This window comes from Strix aluco, chromosome 5 (genome assembly GCF_031877795.1).
Source record: "Strix aluco isolate bStrAlu1 chromosome 5, bStrAlu1.hap1, whole genome shotgun sequence".
NCBI classification, from domain to species: domain Eukaryota; kingdom Metazoa; phylum Chordata; class Aves; order Strigiformes; family Strigidae; genus Strix; species Strix aluco.
Genome location: NC_133935.1, coordinates 56,396,357 through 56,422,534, shown reverse-complemented (window position 1 = coordinate 56,422,534; position 26,178 = coordinate 56,396,357). Strand labels below are relative to the sequence as shown.

At 37.4% G+C, this 26,178-nt stretch overlaps 1 protein-coding gene across 1 annotated transcript in view; it reads left to right on the top strand.

Moving 5' to 3' along the window:
• CNTN1 (contactin 1) overlaps positions 1 to 26,178 on the top strand; it is a 262,071-nt gene that overhangs the window by 164,831 nt on the left and 71,062 nt on the right. Inside the window, exons 4-9 of the mRNA XM_074827442.1 lie at positions 14,456 to 14,585; positions 17,343 to 17,515; positions 22,593 to 22,688; positions 23,717 to 23,923; positions 25,241 to 25,337; positions 25,490 to 25,671. Of these exons, the coding sequence (XP_074683543.1) occupies positions 14,456 to 14,585; positions 17,343 to 17,515; positions 22,593 to 22,688; positions 23,717 to 23,923; positions 25,241 to 25,337; positions 25,490 to 25,671 (885 nt within the window). The remainder of the gene's footprint in view (positions 1 to 14,455; positions 14,586 to 17,342; positions 17,516 to 22,592; positions 22,689 to 23,716; positions 23,924 to 25,240; positions 25,338 to 25,489; positions 25,672 to 26,178) is intronic.

Genomic DNA, 26,178 nt, shown 5'->3' with positions numbered 1-26,178 from the left:
CGTATTTCTAACATCTGAAATCACAGAGATATTTACAACTGAAATTTTGGTTCAGTTGTAAGAGATGAAAGGAGTTCTTTGGAAGGTTAAAATTCAGGATTAAAATCTGGTTCCTATTCCAATTGTTCTGAACAACTTTGAGATTTGTAAAGCCTGTTTCAGACTTCCATAACAATTGAAATGAATGCTGGTTTTTAGTTGCTATGATGAATTGGATTGACAGCATAAGCAGACTTCTTCTCAAGAAAGAAAACGTTTTGCTTATGTACAGACTGCATGAACTGAGACCTGAGCATGTGAAAAGCAGAATAATTAAATTGTGCATACGCAAAATATTGACTGAGGTTTGAGAAGTTCAAGTACTGTGTACTAATGATTCAGTTATTTTCAAGGTAGGCTTTAGATCCTTCCCTACTTTGAGGGGAAAGTTACTCATAAAGCTAGTTCTACTGCATTTCATGAAACATTCTTGTGTTCTGGGTTCTTCATGCAATTAATGAGTTCCTAGCTGAAATGAGCTGTTCATAGTCTTGCTTAATCTGGCCTACCATTTCAGGCATTGCCTCAGTTTCTCTACCATGAGACCATATTGTTTGTATTATTGAGTCAAAAAATATGATTAATACTGTGATATAAGCTCATTGCCTTTAAGAAATTACTCCATAGCTCATAGGAGTGCTTTTTGGTTTACTGAGAACATTATTTTAGTCTATGAAGGGTTTGAACTCAGTTCTTTAATCCATATCTGAGTTTTCTGGAGGATATACTAACACCTAATAAACGAAAGACCTTTAAAATGTTGTGATCTCATGCTTACAATGTATTTATTATGTGTTTCAAGGGCATTTTCTCTGTTAAGATACGTGGGTTGCTGGTAGCACCAAAATTAAAAATTAAAATTCACCACTTCAATTTAATACTGGGATTTTCCTGAAAAAAGGGGCTGACAACTACCCTCAGTAGTGTTACATATGTGATTTCACTCTGCACATAGTGACATCAAACAAAATCATCAGCTGCAGTAGCCAAGCAAGTGCTGGACATTGGTTGATAAAAAGTCGAGTCAATCACTTAGAACAGATGTTCAGTTAATTTCTTGATGGGCAAGGCCAGATGATTAATGCTATTACCTGTGTATTATGCACATTGCAGTTGTGCCCAGAAGCCAGAAATCTTGGCACCAGAATGCACCTCCTGGCAGGTGCCTTAGAATGACATGGGAAGATTGTGTGCTATGAGAGTCACAAGTAAGTGACATAGGAAGAACAAAGATGTATATGGTGATATTGAATGCAGTTTGAGTATTTGTTGATATATTCATAGCAATGTTCGTTTGATCTTTCGCTTGACTGTAATTGGCTATGTTAGGCTATGATTCCTGTAAGAATAGGAGCCATTGGTGTGAAGGGTTTTGAATGGGATCAGGTTCTAAATAGTGCTGTTCCCAGTTTGAAGAAACTTCCTACCTTATCTTCTGGTATGGAGTCAATCCAGGACTTGCTTGTGTTTTTCATCAACAGCCGAAGATAAGACCTACCACCATCTGTAAAGGTGTGGCACCATCCTCCAATGTGCAAGATTCATAGACTTACACAATCAGAGGGAGTTCATTATTTCTGGTGTATTAATGCAAGGCTGAGTAGTGCACACACTCTCTACCCTTAGACCTGCTCTACTTTGTATAAATAATTAAATGTCCATTTGAGTTGAAAGTCTGCTTCTGTCATCTAGGGTTTATGGCACCCAACTGGATTATATAAATCTGATGTTGCAGTCTTTGCTCTGCCCCAGCACTTGAATCTTGCTGGAGGGTTTCTCATTTCAAGTGAGTGCTAGGACTGCTGGCAGTTAGTCTTAGAAAATCTTCCTTTTCAATGTATTTCTTGGCAACGAAAATGTCGTGTTATCCAGAAAATACGTAGCTGCAGTAACCAAGACGAAATATAAGGGGTTGCTTGGGAGTGTTCACAGTATGATTAAAAAGTGAAAGATAACTGTAGAGAAAGAGGGAGCACAATTAGACTGATCAGGTCAAGTTCTAGGAGGTGTTCTTTCACACACAATACTATCAAGGGGAATGCTGGCAACATCAACAGTAATGGAGAATGTGGGAATTGGGGGCAGTTTTCGAGTAAAGATCATGAGTTCTTGCTTCAGTAACAAGATGCACCAAGCACCAGAGTGAAGAAACAAGTTAGCTGGGAGCAGATGTTGAAAGCAGAGTATTGAAAAAGCTGCTCTAGCACTTTTTAACAAAACATGGAGTTTCTGTGGAAGTATATTTGGCTCACCTTGCCTCCTGTCATGCTGGACCCACAGTTCTAGGTGGTTCTACCCTGTAAATTGCCTTTGGGCAAACCTATCCCTGACTCTGGAACCACCAGTCAAGGTTTTTGCAACCCATGGCTCCTAAACAGACATACTATATTAACTGCTCTGGAGCCAGGAAACTGATAGCTTCCAGGGTCCAATGTCCTTTGAGATGTCTCACCCAAGTTCAAAGATATCAGCCAAAAAACCTGCAGGTATTCAGAATTAATGCATTTGATTGAGCATCAAGAGCTTTCAGACTTACCAGCTAGAAGTGCTTGGGAAACAAGGAGCTAGGAAGCTGAAAACCTGAAGCTACACTGACTTGAGATGTTCAGAATTTGGCCTGAAAGGGTGACAGGTATTCTGACACTATATAAGCTAAGGGCTTTTACTTGTTTTCAAGTTGATTTTTTTCCTGGTGCAAGAAATTTAACTGAAATACATATTTTTTAGAAATTTGGAGTTTGCCTTGGAATAAAACCCCTGACTTTTAGCCAGTTCTGTTTTGTGGTAATCAAAGGCAGAAGCTGGGAATTGTTACTATGACTGGCCATTTCCCATCAGTAGACTTACATGACTGAAGGGAAGCAAATACTACACGAATCAGTGCATTGGAAGTTTAGACAGAGATCAACATTTGCAATGAGACAGGAGCAATATTTATTTTCCAGGTAAATTAGTGCTTGAAATGCAGTCTTGCAGATGTAAGTTGATGAAAAAGCTGTAAGTAATTTGGTCTTTCACTTACTGATAGAACAGACAGTTATAATAAGGGTTGCTTTTCAAAGTGCACTTTGAGCAGTGTAAGGCAAATGAGAGCAGCAAATCACTCCTCAGGGAACATTGTGATGATTGTCAGACCACTGCCAAAAAAGTTATTTCATGCCTATTACTGGTAATATTTGACTCTTCTCCTCTTTCCCCTGACATCTGGGCTCTCTCCAACATACTTTTAAGTTGCCTTTGACTCCCCATTAAACTCATATCCTATTGCTAAGTCTGAATTTTAACCTTTCCTCTTATTTAGTATATCCCATATAAATCAATGAACCAAAGCGTATCTTCACTTGGGATAATAACCTTGCACCAAAAGAATTAAGTCTTTTGCAGCAACAGGCTTGTTTTGTTTCTTCCTCCAAAAGACTAATTAAAAGCTGCAAAGGCCCTATATTTTATTGTGCTTAATGAATACTTGATTACATTTGGCTGTAAGTCAAATCAATAGGAAAAAATGTTACTGTATTCCTCTGATATTTTATTTATGATGAAACTATTCTGTTTTTAACTTTGGGATTTCGTAGCGCAGAGCCAGTCAGTACCTGAGTTTGAGTCAGCTGAGGCCTCAAAAGGCAGCTTGTCACTCTAGTGACTATTTTGGGTTGTGCTAAATGAGGTAATAGTCCAGGGGTAAAAATGTCAAAAGCACGTCTGCTTTTTAGGGAGCCTAATGCCTTATTTTCAAGAATCACTAGGACCCCAAGCTTCAGTGAAAGCTGGTAACTTGAGAAAGCCAGTAAGACACAGGGCCTCTCGGGGCAGGGCAGTTATTTTGATGAGTACACGAGGATGCTATTAGAGAGCATGCTGAATTTCTGAGTACGTTGCTGGTATTTCATATGCACTTGGAAGGCTTGTGTGAGGAGGACATTGTGAAGAGTAACTACTGCACTTTACCTTCATCTCTAATTTGCCAAGCACTAGCTTTCCCATGAGATCATGTTAGGCTCATCAAGTCACTTTTGAAGTAACACATTTTTAAGGAAAACCCACCTAAATTATTTAAGTATCTAATAGGCAGACGTGAGTGTGTTTAAAAGTACTATAACTGGTATTGGCTGGCATTCCTCTTGGCAGTCTGAGAAGACAAGCAAACTGTACCCTGTCATTCTTAGGCATAAGTGGAGAAACTTGCTCTGTCAAGGGTTGGAGCTTTTCATACTTGAAACTTGCTGTAAAGGAGAAACTGCGTAACTAACTATGAGTCTCTTCGAGGACTTCACTGGCACATATGAGATAGGAGTAATTCTCTTGCTCTTTTCAGTCCAGAAAAGTAGAGGCAGCCTTCCCAAAGACAATCTATCCCATTCGTATAATAAGAAGTGGGACTGCTTTGAGTAGTTACTGGTTACTGTTTGAGTGCTGACTAGTTCTTGGAAACTGATGTCCCTTTAGTGTCTTGCTGGATTATACTGGTACCTCTTCTCCATCAGGATGACAGAATCTTCTTTATAGACCACGAAATGCTACATCATGCATTTTGTGGACATGAACACGTTACTGCTTCAGCACATAAGCTTCCCATGAATGCCAAGTACAACTTTTCCCACTTAATTACGAGAGAAATAAAAAAAAAAATCCAACCCCCAAACCTTAAATTATATACAGCTTGGATTTTCTCTGGTACAGTAGGTTCCAGAGAGATACATGTTATGAACTGAGGGCCAGAATCTGTATTATTTAAAGCTTTTTACCACAACATATGGCATTGTTAACAATTGCTAAAGAGAGGTAAGCATTTTCTTCTAAAATACAAAGTGGATGAATATACTTAATACCTGTTTACCTTGTTTGCCATGTCCCTGCTTGGATCTTAGAAGACTATTTCATGCTACTGCAGAGTGTCTGACATTTGTAAATAAATAATCGTAATGTGTTTTGTGATCATAATGCTCAGAAACCTGGAATTGCCTTGTTTGCCTTCCTGTGGACTTGGTAGAGATATTTTGACCCTTTCCCAGACCATCTTGTTTCCGAGCAGGAGCTTCTCAGATACTAGTAGGTCCTCATTTCTGGAACGTATTGAAAAGAGTATGAGATCTATTTTTAAATATCAAATGGTTTCTAGGCTTGCGATGCAAGCTCTGAATGGGTCCATAGCTCTTCTGTTAGCCTTCAAGGTTAATCTAGCCATGTGCTGTGTTAACAGATCTTTGTCCCTCTCATGTGAAAATATGTAACAGGATACAACACTATCAGATAGATCAATACTGATGAGAGTGATACCAAATGACTGTCTCGAGCAGCCACTTTTGGCAGTGTTAAAAGCCAGAGAAATAGAGAGGTGTACAGGAAGCAGGAACAGAAAAAGAAGGCTTGTTAGAAAAATAAAGATGCTAATTAAAATAATTTTATATCAGTGCACAGTGGGAGTGATGAGATGTTAAGGTTTTCCACCTGTTTTAGCTCTTTCTGACATTGACCTTTGGAAGACTTTTCACTGTGATTTGCTATTGTTGTTCATGTCACAATTTGTGGTGTTTTTAGAACCAAGTTGATTCTTATCCAGCAAAGGACTTGAACGTGTGCTTGACATTGCATTTACATGTAAGCTTGTTGATTTGGGTTGACTTACATGCTTAAATTTTGTGATGGATCAGGTTCCTGAAAGAATATGAGACCTTTAATGAACTTAAATAAGTTCTTTCAATGCTGTCTCATTATTATTTGCTTTAAGCAAACAGTATCACCATTTTACCCTTCCTAAAGATGAAGTTAAAGATCTTAATATTTCCAGCAGAAGCTCTTGTAGCCATCCCTTACTAAAACTATTACCATCTTTCATTGAAAATATATTTTCATTACAATGGAATCATTTGGTGTTTATTCATCAAAAAATACTGCTAATCTTCCTACAGTTATCTTCAAAATGAGTTGTCTTATGCAGACATTCGGAAAGGAAAATTCATACAGTTATGCCTTCTCTGTTTTAAAGGAAAATGGTAATTTGTTAAAGTATACAATCTGTAGGTCTTGAAGAGCGTTCAAATCTTTCTTCCTTTATTTTATAGCACTCCCTTCTAGTATATGGAGGTTTGGTCTTCTGGTCTCAGAGCTTTGAATTGTTTTACTATGGAGTTGAATGCATATACAGAAGTGTTTGCAGGATTAGAGCCTTAGGATACATCCACTGTAGTTTCTGAGCATATGAATTCATAGACATATATAGCCCCACATTTTACTGCCAGTTCTTCACTGTATTTCACTAATATCCATCATCATTTCCTCTGTTAGTTTTTTTTGCATATGGTGCCTTACACACTAATGCTTTTCTGTGCAAACAAGTTGTTCTTTGTTTCCTGTTGGTTTCTGTGCAAGCAAGTTGTTCTTCCTGAGTAAAGCACTTCTGAAATGGGGCTGGATCTGGAAGCCCTTCCAGAAGCCTGAGTGCCCTAAGTACTGGTTAAGGGAACACTTGCTCCATTTTGTTTAACCAGCTGTTTCCCTTATTATGATTCAATTACTTACCTATTCTTTTGTGGTTTAATTTGAGGATTTAGTGAGATTAAAGACACTTTAGAACAAATAAGGCAAATATACAATTGGACATCCATTAAAATCTCTTGCACATGATTCACAACGTATGAATGGTTTGAGTGAAGTGACAATCTTACATTTGACTTCCCATTTAATCAACTTTCCCAATGTATTGTCGCATAACTATATATAAACTATTAATGATGAATCACTTGAAATACATAACTATTAAAAATTGTGTGGTAACACTGTATATCAGCCATGACAATTCTGTTCTGAAACCAAATGTGGGTCACTTTTGTACATTCCAAAAAAGAAAAAGTATTAATAACTTTGTAAGTAGGGAAAAATTTAAAAGATTATTTTTACCTCCTGAGTGAAATATAACTACCCTACAAGCCAACATGGGAAGATATATCCTGTAAAGAATGTAGAAAATTAAGGTGTACTTGAAATCTCTCTCAGTATATCAAATTAGAAAGTGAGAGTAAATGTTAATTTATAACATTTTTGCTTATTCTCATACTAGCCTTATGAAGACAGAATGATGCACAAGTGTCCTAACATGATTTAGTGACCTGTCTGTGCAAGACATTTGAGTACATCTTTATAAAAGACTTAACAGTAAAATTGCAGTATACTATTCCCTTTGGGATTTTTTTGTTTTCTTCTACTTTTCTGTATTCAGATTAGATAAAGAATTGATTATGCAAAATGTGAGAATAAGCATATTGAAAAGGCAGGTAGCAGTCTGTACAAATAATTTCATTAAATAAATTTCAGGAATGCTCCATTTCAGGTTCCCTACAAAATAACATTTCAGATCAGTTATAAAGTAACTCCCCGTGTACTTGTGGCAGCTGTCCATGAGCGGAAGAAAATAGATATATTTGAATTACGGTGGTTGTTAAATGTTAACTATGAAGTAATGTGTAATTACTAGTAGCTGCATCTACCAGTAAACATAGTGGTCTTTTTTTTCCCTTTTCCACATTTTCTGCCATGTGATACAGAGGTCCTGATTAAGATCATCAGCTCTTTCCTTCTTAGTGCATGTTTCCTGCGTGTGTGATACAGATCAGCCTTACAATTCCCAGTGCTGAAAGCAGCAACAAAAGTCAGAGGAAGTGTACTGCCCTGGGTTTGCTGTGCTGTAACTTGCTCCTTTAGCCTGGTGTCCTGCAAAACAACACACCAGCAGCCAGTTCTCACCTTGTCAGTGCCAATCCAGGAAATTTCTAACTCTCTGAAGCTATCCAAGTGTAAAACTGATAGAAAAAAGGGAAAGATCATTATTGGACCTAGAAAGAGTCATTAAAAATTGGTGGTGGTGGTGATGAGACTGACTCTGTTAAATGAAGTACTACAGCATGAGTAAGATGCCTTACTTCAGCCACAATGTGCCAGCTGCATGGGGTTACCATTTTCTTGGCTCTATTATAAAATAGAAAATTGCTGAACTCATAAGCTGTCTTCAGCTTCACACATATCTATTTGTCATATCTAATGTCATATTTAATCTGAGCACGAAATTCTGCTTCATAAATGGATTTAGTAAAGCTCTCTAGACTTTACAGTCCCATGAAGGCAGATACCCAAAGACACAGTAGTTTTACTCCCAGGAACTTCATAGATTAAACCTACACTTTGAGATTTATTATTTATAGATCAAAATGCAGTATCTGTGTTGGCAGTAAATGATATGTAGAGGTATTGCATCAAAAAAATTATTTGGAAAGTTTGGAAAAGGAACTGATGAGTTAACTGGTACGGTGGAAATTATGTTCCTATATATGTAGATAAAATCACTATTTCAGTACATTTCTGCATAAGGTTCATGGACAAAACTGTATATTTCTGTGACATCCACTAGAGGATGTTCAAATTTGACTAAGAAGGAACAGGTACACTATTATCTTTGGACATGTGAGGATGTAAGTACAATAGTATCTCTTCCTGCTTGACCTTCTCCATGTTCTTTGGGTGTCTGAGCCCTGAAAAACAACTAAGAAGGAGAAAGTGCAGTTGCACTTCTGGTGCTGCGCTGGAGTGGAATAATAATGTCTTCAGGGCAAAGACTGTTTTCTTAGTACTGCCTGACCATGTGCTTCCTGTCTGTCCACAGAAGTTTCTAGATGCTACTGCAAAACAAGTAAAACCAAGTATGTAATAATACATCCCTCATCAGTTGTGGGAGTGGGCTGGTGCCATCACTGCACCCTTCCTCCTGAATCTTATCACTTGAGGAAATGGGAGATAAATTGCCATTAGCATTCCTGTTGTTGCTAGTGATGGTGCTACAGCTATTTCAGAAGGTTCACCTTCAGGAGGAGGCTTTGGTTCTGGGTTCAGTGCCAGGAGTAGGCTTTGGCTAGTGGGCTCGGCCGAGAGACTCCAGGTCATGTTGCACAGATACAGTCAGGTAATTCCAGACTCTCTTATGGAAAGATTCATCACGTTTTATTTTAACCATCTGAAGGTTGAGTATGTTCTATAGGTTTCAGCTTTCTCTATGGATGATGAAGAGAGAATGGGATATCTTGATTACTTGCTGGAAATGCTTGTGTGATCCCTCTAAAGAAAGCCCATATGACTAGTTTGGACAAAGTCCCTAAGTTTTAAAATTACATGTGATAAAGGCTACACTTAATGTCAAGAGTCTTACTTTGAATTTATTACAGTACACAAGAAAGTAGACATAGTAGAAAGAAGGAGTTACTATTCTTGTCATAACTTCATTTTTTGAACTTTATCTCCTGTGTCATTTCATTAAGGTTTGAGATGCTGGAGTGCTGCAAGCCCAAATTATCTATAAGAAAAGCCTTTAAAAGCATTTTAGGTTCCATGATTTGCCACACATAAAACAATAGCTAAAAACATATGCAGTATGTGCAATCTGTAGCTGAGAATGAGTAAGACAAAAATAAACAATTAGGTTTTATTTAATTTTCTGCATTGGAAAAAAATAAGCCTAAGAACTGCTGTTTTCTCCTATGAACTAAAAATATTCACAGTAGTCTTTAATAAACTACATATTTTTAACTTCCCTTTGGTTGTGCTCACGCACACAGTGACTCCCATAATTATAAGCAGCTTTACTTCATGGCATTATCCTTAATCTATGAGCAAAATCGATTTTCAAAATTAATTAGATGCATGTAAGGACTGAATTAGCTGATAATAAAATAAATTGACTTGTCTGAAAATTATTTGGGTGACTGGTGTTGAAAGAGGCAAACTAACCCTGCTCTCTCTCAACAGAGGAATTTTTTGCTCAGCACTCTACTGAAATTGCTGGTTTGAGTTCAATATTTTATATTGTCTGTGGTGGTAACAGGTTGGCATAGTTGGTTAGTAAATGTAAATATTTATGTTAAAAGACTTCCATTGCACATGAAGAGCAAGATGAATGGTTGTATGCAAATACTCTTGGTGCAATTTTTTCTTCATTATTTCCTACTAATAAGAGGAAAGACCCAAGAGGTCAGTAAAATACTAGAAGATGAAACTTAGATCTAATATGAGAACTTTTAGTAAAATTAGAAAGATCAATAAAAAGGGTCCAAAAGTTGAAGATTTTTAGATACTAAATTTTAGATGTTAAAAAGAAAAGTCTTCTAATTGTAAGCATTATTAGGCATTGAAATAGATTTGGTAAAATAAATTATGAAGTCCTACTTATTGGAAGATTTTTAGAATCAGTCAAAAAGACACCTTTTGAGATGATTCAATATGGAAAATCTGGTAGGATCTACCAAGATCAGGTAGGGAGAAATATCAGATAATTAGTCACCCTTTTTCAGAGATTTTTATGATTAAAAAACCAGCAGGTCATTTGCTGTCTTTAAAATTATTAAAATTGGGGAAAATGAAAAGTGAAAAAATGGAAGACATGTTGCCCTGAATATTAGGAGTGCATATGTCGTGTCAGGTCTTGGATGGACTGGGACCCAGACATGAAAAGTCTAGATAATTGGAAATTTGACAAAAAATGTGTTGTTGCGATGGGGATAATGCCAGACCAAGAAAACAGCTGGTAAGGAATTTTCTGAACAACTAATAAAATCAGCCAGATATTAAAACACAGAGTATTTGTTCAGAACAGGGTTTTTCAAACAGGGCTGGGTGGGAAGTTGGGAAGAAGCTGAGCTCTGGGTGTGTATGTTTGTGTGCAGTTGAGAATTTCCTTCACTTTTCCCCTAAGACTGTCCTCATTTCTGCCAAGAAAGTCATACCTGTAGGATGATGTCTACACTGGACAGTATTTCCCTGGCAGCTCATTTATACCACACGAAGTTTCCTTTTTCTCTGTTTCAGTTCCTCTGGTTCCCTCCCCAGTTGTATCCCAAGCAGTTTTCTAGTTATGCCATCTCCTTGCCCTAGATATATCTATTTCTTTTCATTGCAATAATGTCAAAGCAGTCCAAGATCACTTTGCCATTCCCACAAAATAGCCATAGATCTAACACCTGCATCCTCCCTTTTTCACAGTGTCCCAAGCTTCAAGTCATCTCAACCACCCTCAGGTGGTTTCTGATTGTTATTTTCAGACATCCTTTTGGTATCTTTTCTCTGAATGTGTTGGATATTTTATATTATGTTCTCTCACAGGCTTGTGCAGGGACATAAAGGTGTACTGACATAACTTTGTAACTCATCTGTAAGTACTGGTAAGGCTTTCAGGTATATCTGTCTTACTTAGGCAGTTGTTCTTTCAGATGATTCAGTTAATAAGACAACTTTTTTCTGCTCAAAAGCTGGAAGCCAATACCCCTGCTTCTATTGCACCCTTTGCACTGGCACAGATCTTCATAGTGAACAAATTTATCTCACTAAACTGGCAGAAAACTAACCCAGAAAGCTAGAATTGAATAGATTTTCTACTCTCTTTAGCTTTAACAGCTACCTAAAAAGTCAGACAAGCATAAGAGGTGTTGCAGGAGTGCCTAGAGGAAAAATTACATTGCCCAGCTGGCAAGTATCACTTGGAGAAGGGATGACAGGGCCACCCCTCCAGCAGCAACAGTTCTTATACAGGATCCATGATCTCATCAGCTGTGTAGAGATTTTCTTAACCTTTGCAAAGACTTCCTAATAACATTTTAGCACTGTTGAAAAGTCTTGTTTTCAGAGTTCCCTGAAAAATGCCTCGAATAGTCAGAATTAGGTGATAGCTTTTGCTCCAATTTTAAATATAAATCACAAAAAATGTACCCATAAAATAGGGCAGTAAGGATGTTTGAGAGGTCGAGTAGTCCATCCTCTTGTCTAAAGCAGGACTGGAGCAGATGAAATTTGCTTTCTTCTCATCCTCAGTTTATCTAATGCATCCATTTCCTTCTTCCTTTCCCTGCTTTTACTTCTTCCCTTTTTCTTGTAGGCACAACTTCAATAAACTGATCTTTTTCCTTGCATTCTTAGTCTGCCCTTCTGCGTTCTCCGAACTTCATCCACAGGCATGGTACTTCACTTGCTTGTTGATCTTTTCACAAACACTTTCTCTTCTCTTTTCTCCCCCGTGTTGTTTCGTATCACTGGTCCACACTCACATCTGAGAATGAAAGGTTTATTGGTTGCCACACCTGACATTCAGTCCACGTATCTTTTTCTGCTCAGCCAGACATCTGAAACCAGATTCGTAATAGACTGCAGCAGAAGTGCCATTATAAAGCATATTCGATAGGTGTGAGAAACAGACATTCACTCAGTATAATTAATAGTGATGGCAGCATTAAAAATGCATGCCATGAAATGCCTAAGTGGTCTGTAACATCATTTGAGTCCTAAGGTGGAAAGAGTCAGCTGCATATGATACAGCTATCTGCTGCTAGAGGCTGTTGTTATTCTGTATTCGTATTTAAGAACTGCACAGAAAGTGCCATCAAGTTTGTGTCTCAGTCATTCCAGGCTCTAAGCAAATACGTGATTCTTGTCTTTTCAGTCTGAAATTACTTCTTTTTGATCTAGCAATATGTAGATTTTCACATAGTGTTGTACTTTAAAATATCAAAGAAAGAAGACCAGTCTTCAGAAGCTCTGCCTTTCTTTCTAGTTGTCCATCTTTGCTTCTTTGAAAGACTTCTCATTACATGATTTAGTTTTTTAAAATAAAGTTGCCTGACCATACGTGTTGCAGCATAACAGTGCCTTCTGGACCTGCTGCTGTCCCCAGGCGAAACAGTGACTTTTTCCCCAAACTTGAACTGTAAAGGGAACTTACTTTGTAACCAGTCTTCTGCTAGTGCTGTAATCCAGTGTCTACCTATGAATATGGAATTTAAGAACAATAAAAGAGATATCTGCGGAAAGATTGTTTTATGTATATATGATATTTATCACTGACATAATTTACATTATTTAGTTACATAGATGGAAATTTCTTCTCTTTTAGTTGTTCTAAAAACCATCTAATTTAGTCTAAAATGTTTTATAACCAAAGGCAAGACTTTTAAGGGGATGAGTACAAAATCGTAATTTGATTTAAGGACATTGATCTGTTACATTGCTAGTTTATCTCTTTATCTGTGAAGATTTTTTAAATGTAGCATTGCAAGACATGTAGTAGATTTTTATAGACACACAGATAACTGTTGCAAAATGTTAGGATTTTTACATCCTTAACAGTTGCTTTTGGAAATTTTGAAGCTAAAATGATTAATCCATCTCTGAAGATCTTATTAGGAAAATGGTTTGTTTTGTTTGTTTCCCTTGTATTACAAGATTCTTGCAGTCATTTTCCAGATCTCTAGGCATCTCTAGGATTTGGAGCAAGGCTCTGAACTTGAATGGCAAGTGAACTTGGTAGCAGTCATGTAGTACTTTGCTTTTGCCATGAGTTTGTTTGCAAGTGTCCATACTGTTAGTTCAGTCTGTGAGAATTAGATAGCTGTGTTGTCTAAAAAATTTATCTCTACGGAGCACGCACCATCTCCTTACAGTGCCGTTCTGTACCTAGAATGCACATTTGCCGTTCTCACAGAAAAATCAGTTACATCCTGGATTTACTGAGCAGAATTTTCCCAGAGCATTCCACCTTTGCTCCTAGTCTTGCTTTTACAGACCACAAAGAGCAGTCTTGTACGCATTGAGAAGGGAATGCATCAGGGGTGGGCAGAGCCTGCAACCTTTACAACAGCATCAGAAAATGGAGGATAAAGATTTAAAAAAAACCAGTTTGTTGTCAAACCTGTTTGACATTTATTCACCTTTAAGTGCTTGACTTCACAAACTTCAATTATTTTCAATGTGGGACTTCTTCTAAAATCTTATTTTGGAGGGAAGAAAGTTAAAACATATGCATATACCTGAGCTTGAAAGGGAAGACAGAAGTGTGTTCTGGAAACAATGTAATTCTCAGCTTTGATCTCCAACATACAGGGTTTTTTGTCAGGTGCAGTAAAGATTCTTTCTGAATATATAAAACCATTGGAACCGATTAGGTTGTAAGATCAGGAACACCTAGTGTTTGGATAGTTGCTTTGGATCTGGACCTGTTTGATGAGAATTTGTTGGCCTCTGTGAAATAAGATGGTCTACTGCATTCCTAAAGGGCATATCTTCAATTCAGAATTATCTCTATCACATTTGGCATAAACTGTGACAAATAATTAATGATGTCAGTGGAGAAGGCAGGGAAGGTAGTTTTACAGGAACATAGTTTGAGTTACTTTAGTTCTCAGAAGGCAGGAATGAACCAGGAGTCAGTGAAGGAAGGCCAGCATTTCTGTTTTCTGTACTTTTCTGGTTTTGTTGATGGATATAGAACTTGATTTTGGGGGACTCACTATTTAGTCTTCACATTTTGAATCTGAAAGGAGTGATGTAAATTCACCTTCCGTTTGACTACTAATTAAATAGTGATTAATTTCAAACTCTACCATTTTTTCAGAGGAAGGAAACAAAGGTTATGGACCCGTTTTTGAGGAGCAACCCATTGATACCATCTATCCAGAAGAATCTTCAGATGGACAAGTTTCAATGAACTGCAGAGCTCGAGCAATTCCTTTTCCTACTTACAGGTAACGTCTCTTGGTTTGATTTTCAGGTCTTAAATCTTTTAATCAGTGAGTGTTTCAGGTTGTGGTATTAAATGATTGACTCTCTTAACAGGTCAATACAGAGTCTTCAAGGCAGGAAAAATGGGGAGATTTGAAATTTTTGAGTAAGAATCAACCTTGATTCAGTTTGCCAAAAAGCCTGGACAGTGTTGTAAACAGGATATTCGTGTTGTGTTAAATGTTTTCAGCTTTTGAAAGGAATACTGATCCAGCAAAACAAAAAAAAAAGTGACCTTTAAAAAATAATTAAGAGGCTATCTTTCTAGTTTAGTCTAAGAATAACTGAGGTTCAAGTCCTTGTTCTTCTTGATTCAGAACAGCTTTTTATCCTATTTTACTCTGAAAAAAGGAGGACTGGCTGTTGGACCTGGATATTCTACATCCTATGTTGCTTCTGCATCCATCATATTGTAGAGAGATTCTCATGGATGTGTTAGCTATGCTACTGAAGATAGGAAAGATTTCATTCTGAAAAAATGTTTCAACCAGTTTTAGTAGAGATTCACACATGACCTCTTTCAGAATAATTGTGTTGTTATTAGCAGAGCAATTCTGCTTTGTTGTGAGATCTTGGGGCATCCATATGAGTTTGTCAGCCATTATCTGCTCATTTTGTACAGAGAAATATACTTAAGATTGTCACTGTTAAGACCGTGACTAATTTACAACCTAGTCATGGGCAGAAAACTGCTGTCATCATACTAAGGGACAGGTGCAATTTCTTGACAGCAAAAGAGATCCTTTTCATTAAATTATCCTCAGTACTCACATGTGTTCCTAGACTCTGGCTTCTAGGACAGAAAAAGCAGTTGAGTCTGCTGGGCATTCTTTTAAATCTGTTACAGTATTGTGGTCAACTATGGTATTCTTCCATCAAAACAGCTTAGCTAGTGTGCATTGCCTTTTTTTTTTTTTTAAATATGCTTACAGGTTGTCTACATGTACAGAACCACTTGTGATTGAAGGATTTGAGGGGAAACTAGAATACCCCTTTTGAATATGATCCCTGGCTCTAGTACCTTTACAAGGTTTTCTACATGGCATTTTCCTGTGCACATATTTGCTCTCCCCATGCTTGAAAAGGAGTCGAAGTGTGGAGAGATCAGATACACTTCGATTTGGTACCCTTCTGATATACTTCCCCATCACTTCCAGCCTGTCCAGAGACTCCCACACCCTGTCTGCAAGACTTTGTAAACATGTCATCTATAGAGTGATTACAGGCTTTACGTAAATTTTAGTGTTATTCTTTATCTGTCAGGGACTCTGCAAAATTTGACCTAGTAAAGTCACTCTCAAAGAATTCTCTTGCACCTCCAGAACTTTTCTGTGTAGGAACAGATCTGACAATTAGTGCCGATAGCTGATGTGATGATAATTGCAATACAGAATAAGACCACTTTCCTTATTTCCTGACATCATTATTTTAGTCTACCTTGATGTATTGTCTTAATTTCTTAGCCCTTCAGCAGTTCATGAGCCAAAATTCTCCTCTCAGAGGTAGATAAGTCCTTCTCGCTGCTTTTTCACTGCAACATAAGCTGTCCTTATGACAGTTATTCCTAGATATTTCTGAACAGAGGATTTATTATTCATAATACAGACATGTAGTATGTCTCGCAGCACTGAAGTGATGCCTCTAAAATCCTGTAAGACTTAAATGCTATTTACTGCATCTTGAAAATCCTGCCATTTCATTATTTAGTCTTAATTTACTTTTTGTTAATACCACTTTTATTATTGTTTCTTTCTATGACAACTGCAATTTCAGCTTCCAGATAAGTATTCTGTATATTTTGGTACATCATCAATAAGGAAGGAACATGTAGGGTATGCGCTCTCATTTTCAAACACTAACAATTATCTTTACTTTGTGACAAAGTATTATTTACACTGAAAGAATTTTATGATCTTTAAATGGATTTAAGTTGCATCTTTCCTATTTGTGTTCAGGAAATGTGCAGTTCCTTTCAAAGAAGGTTATGGGCTCCCCCTTGTGGACATAGGTATAGATATAAGTCATGAATGGGTTCCCACTCCATGTATCTTAACTTTTTAAATCAGTAGAAATCGGTAAGGGCCAGACCTGGGCCACTGAGTTCCCCTCTGAGTCCATGAAGTGAAAGATACAGTGACTCAGTGAACTGGCTGTGCGGTTTTACAGTAATGAAGGTGAGAGTGTCCAGCAATTTTCTGAATGTCGTAAATAGGTCTCTTCTGAATGTGGTAAGTAGTGCGACTGGTTTTGCCCTGACTTCACTGGCACGTTAGGCTTTACAAAACATTTTCATCCCCTACAGCAATTTTGCAAAAAGCTCTTAAAAATTTCATCAGTCCTTACTTTAAAGGTTCAGAGTATTTTCTTAGCCAATTTGGCCTTAGATAACTATTTGAGAATATGTTTATAATCCCAGTGCTTGATCACTAGCTAGCTCATTCACAGCCAGCTCAAGTATCCTTTACTGCATGGCCAGCAAGCAGGTTTTAACCTATGCCACATCTCTGAGAAGGCTAAAGCAGACTGTGACTGTTGTGTTTAAAAGAGCTTATGGAGTTCTATGTGGCTCTTGCTGAAGAAAAACTTAAAACATATAGAGAATTATATTAATAACTTCCTGTATAGTGTATCACAACTTATGAGTTATTTTTCAAATCACATTTCTTACCAGGTTTGTTTTTTTGGGCCAAATCTTACATCTGGCTTTTCTTTTTTAATAGGTGGAAACTCAACAACTGGGATATTGATTTAACAAAGGATCGCTACAGTATGGTGGGAGGCAGACTTGTTATCAATAATCCAGAGAAATCAAGGGATGCTGGAAAATATGTCTGTGTAGTGTCGAATATCTTTGGAACTGTCAGAAGCAGTGAAGCCACTCTGAGTTTTGGATGTAAGCTAATGTTTACGTTCATAACGTAGAAACATTATAGTTAGCTTGAAATGCCCAATGTTTTACACTACAGTGTCTTCTGCTAACATGTGCTATAGCTGTATTACTCTGTAAAAACAATATCTTAAGTGCCCTAGTCTGCAGAGATCAACACAAAATAAATTTTGTAAACATTTATATTCTTTAACATTCAGCTGACATGATATCCTTTTCAGTGAGTTATTGTTAAATTATTAATTGAAGAGACTCATGGAGCCAGATCTTGAGATAATAATTTCCAGATTCTTTTTAAGTTATGGTAGAACCTGAGGGGAAATAGTCGCAGAAGAAAGACGCAGGTGGGGGCATATGGTGATGAGGCGCTGCTGCAGTGCAAACACAACTGGGATGCCTGCAGGAGGAAGGCGTGTCTCTCGCTAGTAAAGCATGCTCCCTGACTCCTAGGCTACGGTGAAGACCCTGCTGGGGGACATTTCTGTCAGCCTCTGACAATCACGATCCAGTCTTGTGAATGCATGCATATGCACAGACCTGCACAGCCAACAAATACTTCCGTTGTAAAATACTGATGTACTATATGAAGAGTAATGTAAAATTTTACTGACTGAAGACAGTGTTTGGAATTTTTATTTTATTTTGCCTTAAGATGCTTTTTTCCTTGGACATATTTTTTCATCAGAGGACAAAAAAAGGAATCCACTCTCACTGGTGACCATTCACAAAGCCTTGTGTGCCCTTTAATCCTGACATTAAGTGCTTAGTGCCCCTCTTGTCTTTCAGCAGCCTCCATGAGCAGACTTCTCTCCTTTACTGTATAAGATCAGAGATGAAGTGAAAAGTTCTGCTTTCTGCTAGTAATTATAAGACTGTGGAACCACACATATCAAGGAAACTCAGAGGCTGTAATGAGCTGATGGATCACATCGTAGCTGATTTATTCACAGTCTGTATTTTACCCAGTGCATTTTCTAGAATGAATAGAAGACCAGGTTTTTACTTTCTTTTAATGGAGAGAACATCAAAATTCAGTTTACAGGATATTTAGATATACCTAAAGCAGGCATCAATGGTGCTAGTCCTGAACAACCAGTAGGATAAAAGTTACAACAGTAGCTGTAGCTACTTAAAATGAAACCAACACACATAATAGATAAAAAAGTAGAATCAAAAGAGTCTGGGGCATGTTTTCCTGCCTCCCAGCTCACTGACTGCATGAGCTGAACATTGATAGTGTACTGGACAATTATACTGAACAGAACCCTAATATATAATATTTAAATTTTTAAATGATAGTAGGGCAAAGAGGCGAGGAATAGAAGTGAAAAGATAGTTGGAAACTGATAAATGCCTGTTAAAGAAATTCTACTCTCATTCTTCTTTACACTGTTATATTTCTTCTCTCTCCTTTTTATGATCACATATAAAAAACACTTCCTTCCACAGTCACTGTTTCTAAAGAATTGAATATAGAGTTGCTAAAATTAATAGAGAAAATATCTGATATTTAGTGGAAGTTTTTGTTCCTTTGCTTGTGCATAAACTGATTGAAAAATCACCATTTAGAAGAGTTCATTTAGAACAACCATTTAGAAGAATTCAAAAATGTCTTGACCAGTTGTACATGAGCAAGGCATTTTATTTTTGTCTTGCTGTCAAATTCACGGGAATTATGGAACAAAAGCCACATTCTCTTGTAAATTTCATGTCAATAAATCTGTCTGAGAACACTGTCTCTAATAGAACTGGATCTTTTTAGATCCAGTGCTTTAAAACCCATTAAAATCTTTTAGCTGTTACATACATACTGGTGAAGGAAGGAATTTTATCCTGCAGGAATATTTAGTGGCTTTTTAGTGTGTGCTGAGCAAAATTAGAGGTGAAACACTGTTCTGTTTGCTGGGAAACAGTTTTAAAATAGTAAAACACAATTCCATAGAAGAGAGGGTGCAAGAACAACAAGAAAGAGAAATTTCCATACTTTATAGATATTAGCTGTATGCGTATAAGAGTGCAGTGATTATGCTAATTCTTTCATTCTAGATAAAAATGAATGTCTTCCAATTAAGAGTTCATGGAATCACACTTATTATAATTATTGAGTAATAAGCAAGTAGTGCTTAGGCAAAGAAGATATCAAGTCCCAATCAGACTACAGAGCATTTCATAAGTGGGAAGAAGGTATACAATTACATCTCAGTATTTCCTGCACCTGACATAGACCATTCTATTTCGGGACTAACATAATGTTTTTTATATATAAATTGCCTGTCCTATGTCTATAAATTTGTGGTGGCTGTCCCTAAGTTTCAAAAGTTACTCAAGGACACTATAAACAAAATGTCTACACTTCAAATGTAAACTTAAAATAACTAAAATAACTTAAAAGCAGTGATAGGTTTCCCTTTCTACACTGTCCATATGCAAAGCAGTGTCAAATTAGCAACACATTTGTGGCTAATGATTGTAATTTTTAATTTTTTCCTATTTCTGCAAGAGATTTTAGACACTAATCTGTTCCAAAGAAAGCAGAAATGAATAATAGTGGCAAGTTTACAAGATGATCAAAAGGTCTGCAACAAGGAAACTGATGTTTTCAGGAAAGATCAGTCAGTATTTTGAAGATAGAAAGTAGTTGTGTAGTAAGGTCCATGCTGGCAAATGGAATGGGAATATACTCAAACTGTTGCAGATATTATGTGAATAGATGTATTCCAGTCTGTGTGAAGAGCTTCCTTGGCTTTGATTACAAAACCTGTCTGGTCAAGTAGCTAATTTTTACTAAGTCAGTATGGTATGCTTAATTTATTTTTTATCAAAGAATATTCCAAATTAATTGGGAGCTAGTTGTGGAGAATTGAATACATTCACAGTAGGGATTGTGCAAGCAGCACTTAGCTGAGGAAGAGGTACATGTCCAGAAACACATACAGTACTCCAGAAGTGATGACAGGGGAAAAGAAGTGGCGCATCAATGACTTGTGGTTACATCAGCAGAGGGTTTGAACTCTCTGGGTTTCTCTATCTTTCGAATTTAGAGTCAGAGAATTTTTCAGGCTGGAAAGGACCTCAGGGGATCTCCAGTCCAACCACCTGCTCAAAGCAGGTTCAACTCTGAATTCAGACCAAGTTGCTCAGGTCCATCTCCAGTAGGGTCCTGAAAACATCCATGGGTGGAGATCCCATCCTCTCAGCAAGTTCCTGTTAATGATTGTAAAAACCTGTTTCCTTACATCCTGTCTGAGCTTCCTCGGGTTTGAGTTATGATGACTATCATTTGTTCTCACCTTAGTAAAGAGGGTTTATCTTCTCCAGAACTCCCGTGTAGGTACTGGGGACTGGGTCAGCCTGAAGACATCCCTTTTCCAAGCTCAACAAGCCTAGCTCCTTCAGCCTCTCTTCATAGTGCTCCAGTGTCTGACCATCTTGATGACCTCCTCTGAACCTGTTCCCGTTTCTTTCTTGTACTGGTGCTAGGTTAATGGATGATTTCAAGGTCTTTTCCAACCTAGACAATTCTGTGATTCTGTGATTCTGTGATTGCACTAAGGCACAGGGTAAAATTATGTAAAATAATAATCAGATGTCCTTACAGGGGCCTATTGCAACGTCTACCATTTAGGCACTGATCCAGTCAAGATCCAGTCAGTCACTGGAAAGATCTGTATTATCTTCTGGTCTGTTTGAGCAGAATACATTAGTATTTCAGAAGTCGGGAGAGGTGTCTTTCCCTGAACACTGATGTAACTCTCCTAGAGTTTTTTTCATGCATTTGACAAAGCATAATGACATTAGTTTTATAGATTCTTATAGTCATCCAGGTCTGACAGATGTGGTTGGCCTTGGAGGAATCCTTTACCTGTACCATATTTAATAAATGTAGTAATTGTTACAAAGTTAAGGAATTAATTATTTTTAGATAATGTAGAGTGTGTACTGGATCTATCTAAGTATACATTGCATTTTACAATAGTGAATAGTCTCTTGTTTTCTGCTTAATCTCTTTTTGTATATAGTTCTATCCTGATTTTTCTTTATTGTTTCTGACTGGCTGCTCTTGGACTTAAGTTTTAGTTAGATCTCAGAGCCAGCCTTGGGAATTTAGTAGAATTGGATATCTGCTTGCCATCGAATAAAGCTAAGTAATCTGAATGAAGTTAGCTTAGATGATTTCTATGGTAGAATATTACATTCAGAGGCTGTGCACTTGCCTGTTATGAATGTATTGTTTACACCACAGTAGCATTTAGAGCAGGACTCCAGTCAGGATCTCTACAGTCTCCCTGTGCTTGGTGACATAGAGAAGCTTCACAAGAGACGTTCCCTGCCTCAAGATGTTTATAGTTTCATTTCAGACTGGATACACAAAATGGGAGTGAAAAGAAGCAGCAAAGTGCAATTATTGACCTACCTGAAGTTACTCATATAACTGTCATCTTATCGCTGCAGATACCATTACTGTTCTCCCACAGTCTGTGGGATGATATGTAGCTCCATGAAGGACTTATTTCTTTATCTTCTTACAACAGTCCCTTTATCCTGCTGCATGGCAGTTGGTTTAAAGAGGGTCAGCTAAGGTTTCTCCTGGGATCTGAGTCACTTCTGTCCCAAATCTCTGGCACAAAAGATGTGTCTGAGCTAACTGGCTGCTGGAGTTGTCAGGGAGGTCAGCTGGGTCATTTTAGAGAAACCACTTTAAGTTACAGTAAAGAATTGAACTTGCATTTTGGAGAAACCAGTTGAAAAATAACCTAAAAGAATTTTTCTTTCTCTTCCTGGGATTCCTTCTTCAAATGTAGCTCACCTGGCTACTCTTAGGGATACAATCTGCACCGCTTTTTTTTTTTTTTTTCCTGGCATTTGCGATTGTGATGACTAAAATACTATAAAAAAATCCATTGCACTTGATAATAACAAAGTTAAAATGCACAAAACTGGCATTATGGGTTCACAGGTATTTATCTGCCATATATTGTATTTCTATATTAATTTCTACAGAGTTGAAAATAATAATAATAAAAAATAAAAAATTATTGTAGTGAAAAACCCAGTTTTCCTCCCTCTGCTTTTTTTAAACTAGATCTGGATCCCTTTCCACCTGAAGAACGCTATGAGGTTAAAGTGCGAGAAGGTGTTGGAGCAGTGCTTCTTTGTGAGCCCCCTTACCACTACCCAGGTAATTCAGCTCAAAGTGCTTCATTTTCAACTGCTTAAGAGTAGAAGACAAATTAATATATATTTTTAAAAGTTTTCTTTAAGTTTACTTAAACAGTAGATTTTATGCAGCTTCAGAATCACCATTTAGGTTACGTTTCTATTTTGAATATATGCTTGTAGTTGACCATATATAAAGGTTATTGTTGAATTTGTGAAGAGGTTTTGATACTACAAATAAAATTAGTCACACTAATCTGGATAACGGAAGGGAGACTTGACCTACCATTCAAAAGACCTGAGTACGTGTCACTGTGTCATACCAGACTTTTGGCTGGCCTTGGACAGAGTCCAGCTTCATTCCACCTAATGAAGTCACCTCAACAGAAATGATCATGGGCTTCTGTTAAAATGGAACAGCAATAGGCACCGCCAGAGGGTCAGAGATGACGTGATTTATGCTCTTGAAGTGCCTTTTCCTCATCATTAGCTACTGAAGGGCTCTGCAGGGACTATGCCCTTAACCTCAAGCATCTGCAGTTCCTTCGTGAGGGCTGAATTTGGCTGTTAGCATCTCCTTTACCTTGTGAAATGGGATAATGTTTTACTTTTCATACTCTGTTTAAGTATTGCAAGGAACTGAAGAACTGAGGTGTATTGCTAGTTAAAATATTCTAAGGTTTTCTCTAAATCACAAAACTGGTGAGGACTTCCGAGCTTCTCAGTTGCATGAGGTCAAGACCCAGCTGCCCATCTCTTCCCACCATCCCTGGCTCCTGTGGGAAGGTTGTTCCCATCGGGAGCTGCGCACACTGTAGCTGGGTCCCCAGTAATCTGTGCTCCTGGCAACAGTACCTCAATGTTCGGTGTAGACAGATATTAGCTGGCTACTGAGGCACGTATATTCTCTCTTAAATATCTGCCTCTCCTGTAGAAGAGATCTATAAGCTAGGAATTGGAATGAAGTAATTTCTGTGCAGACAGTATTCCATGGCTTAAGTAGTTGATAGTATTGTTTTTTAATATTGACTAGAAAATATTTTCTTCCAGATGATCTCAGTTATCGCTGGCTTCTAAATGAGTTCCCAGTATTCATTGCTTTGGACAAACGACGATTTGTGTCACAGACGAATGGCAATCTCTACATTGCAAATGTAGAAGCATCAGATAAGGGCAATTATTCGTGTTTTGTGTCCAGCCCTTCAATAACAAAGAGTGTATTCAGTAAATTTATTCCACTTATTCCACAGTCTGATCGTAAGTATTCATTGGAAATACTATGTATGTCCAGTGTTCTAACTGTTTGTATTTTAATTTTGCTCATTCATAACTATTTTCAGCTCTGTGAGGAGAATTATATGGCAAGTTATAATGGCTACTGCACAACATTGTCTAGTTTTCCAGATACAGAGGTCCAAATCATTCCCATCCATAATGAAAACTCTGTGAAGGAAATCTCCCTGGATTGATTCATGAATTTCCTTTCGTATCATTAAGAACAGAGTTCTCATCCCCAGAGTCCCAGTCTCTTTTATGTGATAAGCCCCTGTACTCATCCCAAAATCTTTAATATCTTTTCTGGTCTTGGCATTGGTTCAAAGGGGTATGAGTGTGAAGCAGAAAATTTATGTAAAAGTTGACAAACAGCTTCAGGAATTAATTTTTTTTTCCCCAGGAAATCCCCCGTGAAAATGGAAAATCCTTTTCCCCTGCTGAGATTTCCTGTCTTACGGTGGCCTAAGGACTTTGTGTCTCATGGCCAATCCCCTAAGACACCTGTGTGGGTTTGAGTTACCTGTGTGACTTTGTGTTACTAGATTATTCTCCAGCATTTCTTCATGAAAACTGCACGTTTTCTAAATGGTAACCAAGTTCCCTTTTGCCACTTCAGACTGTCAGTCACTAAAGTCTCCTAAACTGATCATCAGGATTTCAGTGACCCTTTTATTTGTTAAATTTCCCATATTACAGTAAAGAACTGTGATTGAATTTGGGTAATTACAAATCAGTGATCTTTGTCCAAATTTTCCATGGCCAATACTCACACTGAGATCTGCATCTAGAAGAACTGCAAGAGGAGTCCTACAGGGATCACTAGTAGGTAGATTTGATTACATTTGCATCTCTGTGCCCTCATTAAATTGTAGATTTGCTCTCTAGCTCCTTCATACCCTTACTAAGATAATACTGAGTTTAAATTCCCAATAATTCAAAATGTTCCATCCAGTAAAAGAATTTGTGGAAAACAGAGGCTCGGGGTTTTGTCTACCCACACACAGAGTACATCTTCAAACTTCGAATGCAAGTAAATGACTTTATGTTAAAGCATTGTTCTGTAAAAAATGTTAGGCATTACTGTCCAGAGAAAGATAACTAGTTGCTGAGTAAAACAATTCTGCCTTACTATTAAAAGTTCAGTGATAAATCAGACTTAATGGATGGCCAGGCTATTTATTCACTATAAAGAACAATTTTGTCTGGAATTTTAAGAACGGTTTTCTTGAACTGTGGAAGTTTTAAAAGCTGTGTTCCTTTCTGTTGTGCCTTTTCTGAGAATCTCTTTTTTCATTTTAGGTGCGAAAGTGTATCCTGCTGATATCAAGGTGAAGTTCAAGGACACGTATGCTCTCCTGGGGCAAAATGTTACACTGGAGTGTTTTGCTCTTGGAAAGTAAGTGTGTTTCAAAGTTAGTGTAGAGCACTATTTGCTTTCATTCAGGGGAATGAAAATACACGTTTCATCATCAAACACGTTTTTGTAGCCTGCAATTTAACAGCCAGTTCTTGAACATGCTGATTTGTACTTTACTGTACCTTTTCAAGTCCGGTTCCTGAACTCAGATGGAGTAAATACCTTGAACCCATGCCAGCCACTGCTGAGATAAGCATGTCTGGTGCAGTTCTTAAGATCTTCAATATTCAGTATGAAGATGAAGGACTTTATGAGTGTGAAGCTGAAAACTATAAAGGAAAAGATAAACATCAAGCAAGAATTTATGTACAAGGTAGGTAGAACAATTTCATTCTTCACAACCTATGTCGCTTTTACTTGTGTTGGAAATACCTGTGTTTTCACACTTGATGTCAGTGCTGACTCATAGGATCATCCTGACACACTGTTGTTCAAGCTAATAGAGCAAAATCAAAATTCATGCACTGAATGCCAGGCATAACATTTGTGTATTAATTGAAAAACTACTCAGTTTGCCTGGTTATGATAGCTGTATATACACCTTAACAGTAACGTGTGTTAGTATTAATATAATTATGCATAATTGAAATTAAATATAGAGAGAGTACTTGAAGTGAAAGAACTTCCAGGAAGAAAAAGAGACCGTTAGGTTTGTTATGCTTTCTTTTTTTCCTCGTTTCATTTGTCTTTTCTAACTCTCTTATTAGCTACACTCAGTTCTTTATTCCTCAAGCCTCTGTCCCTTCCCTTCATGCATTTGGTTAAATGAGGGAACAAAAAAATTGTATTTTACTGCTCATAATGGAATGATCCCAAGTAA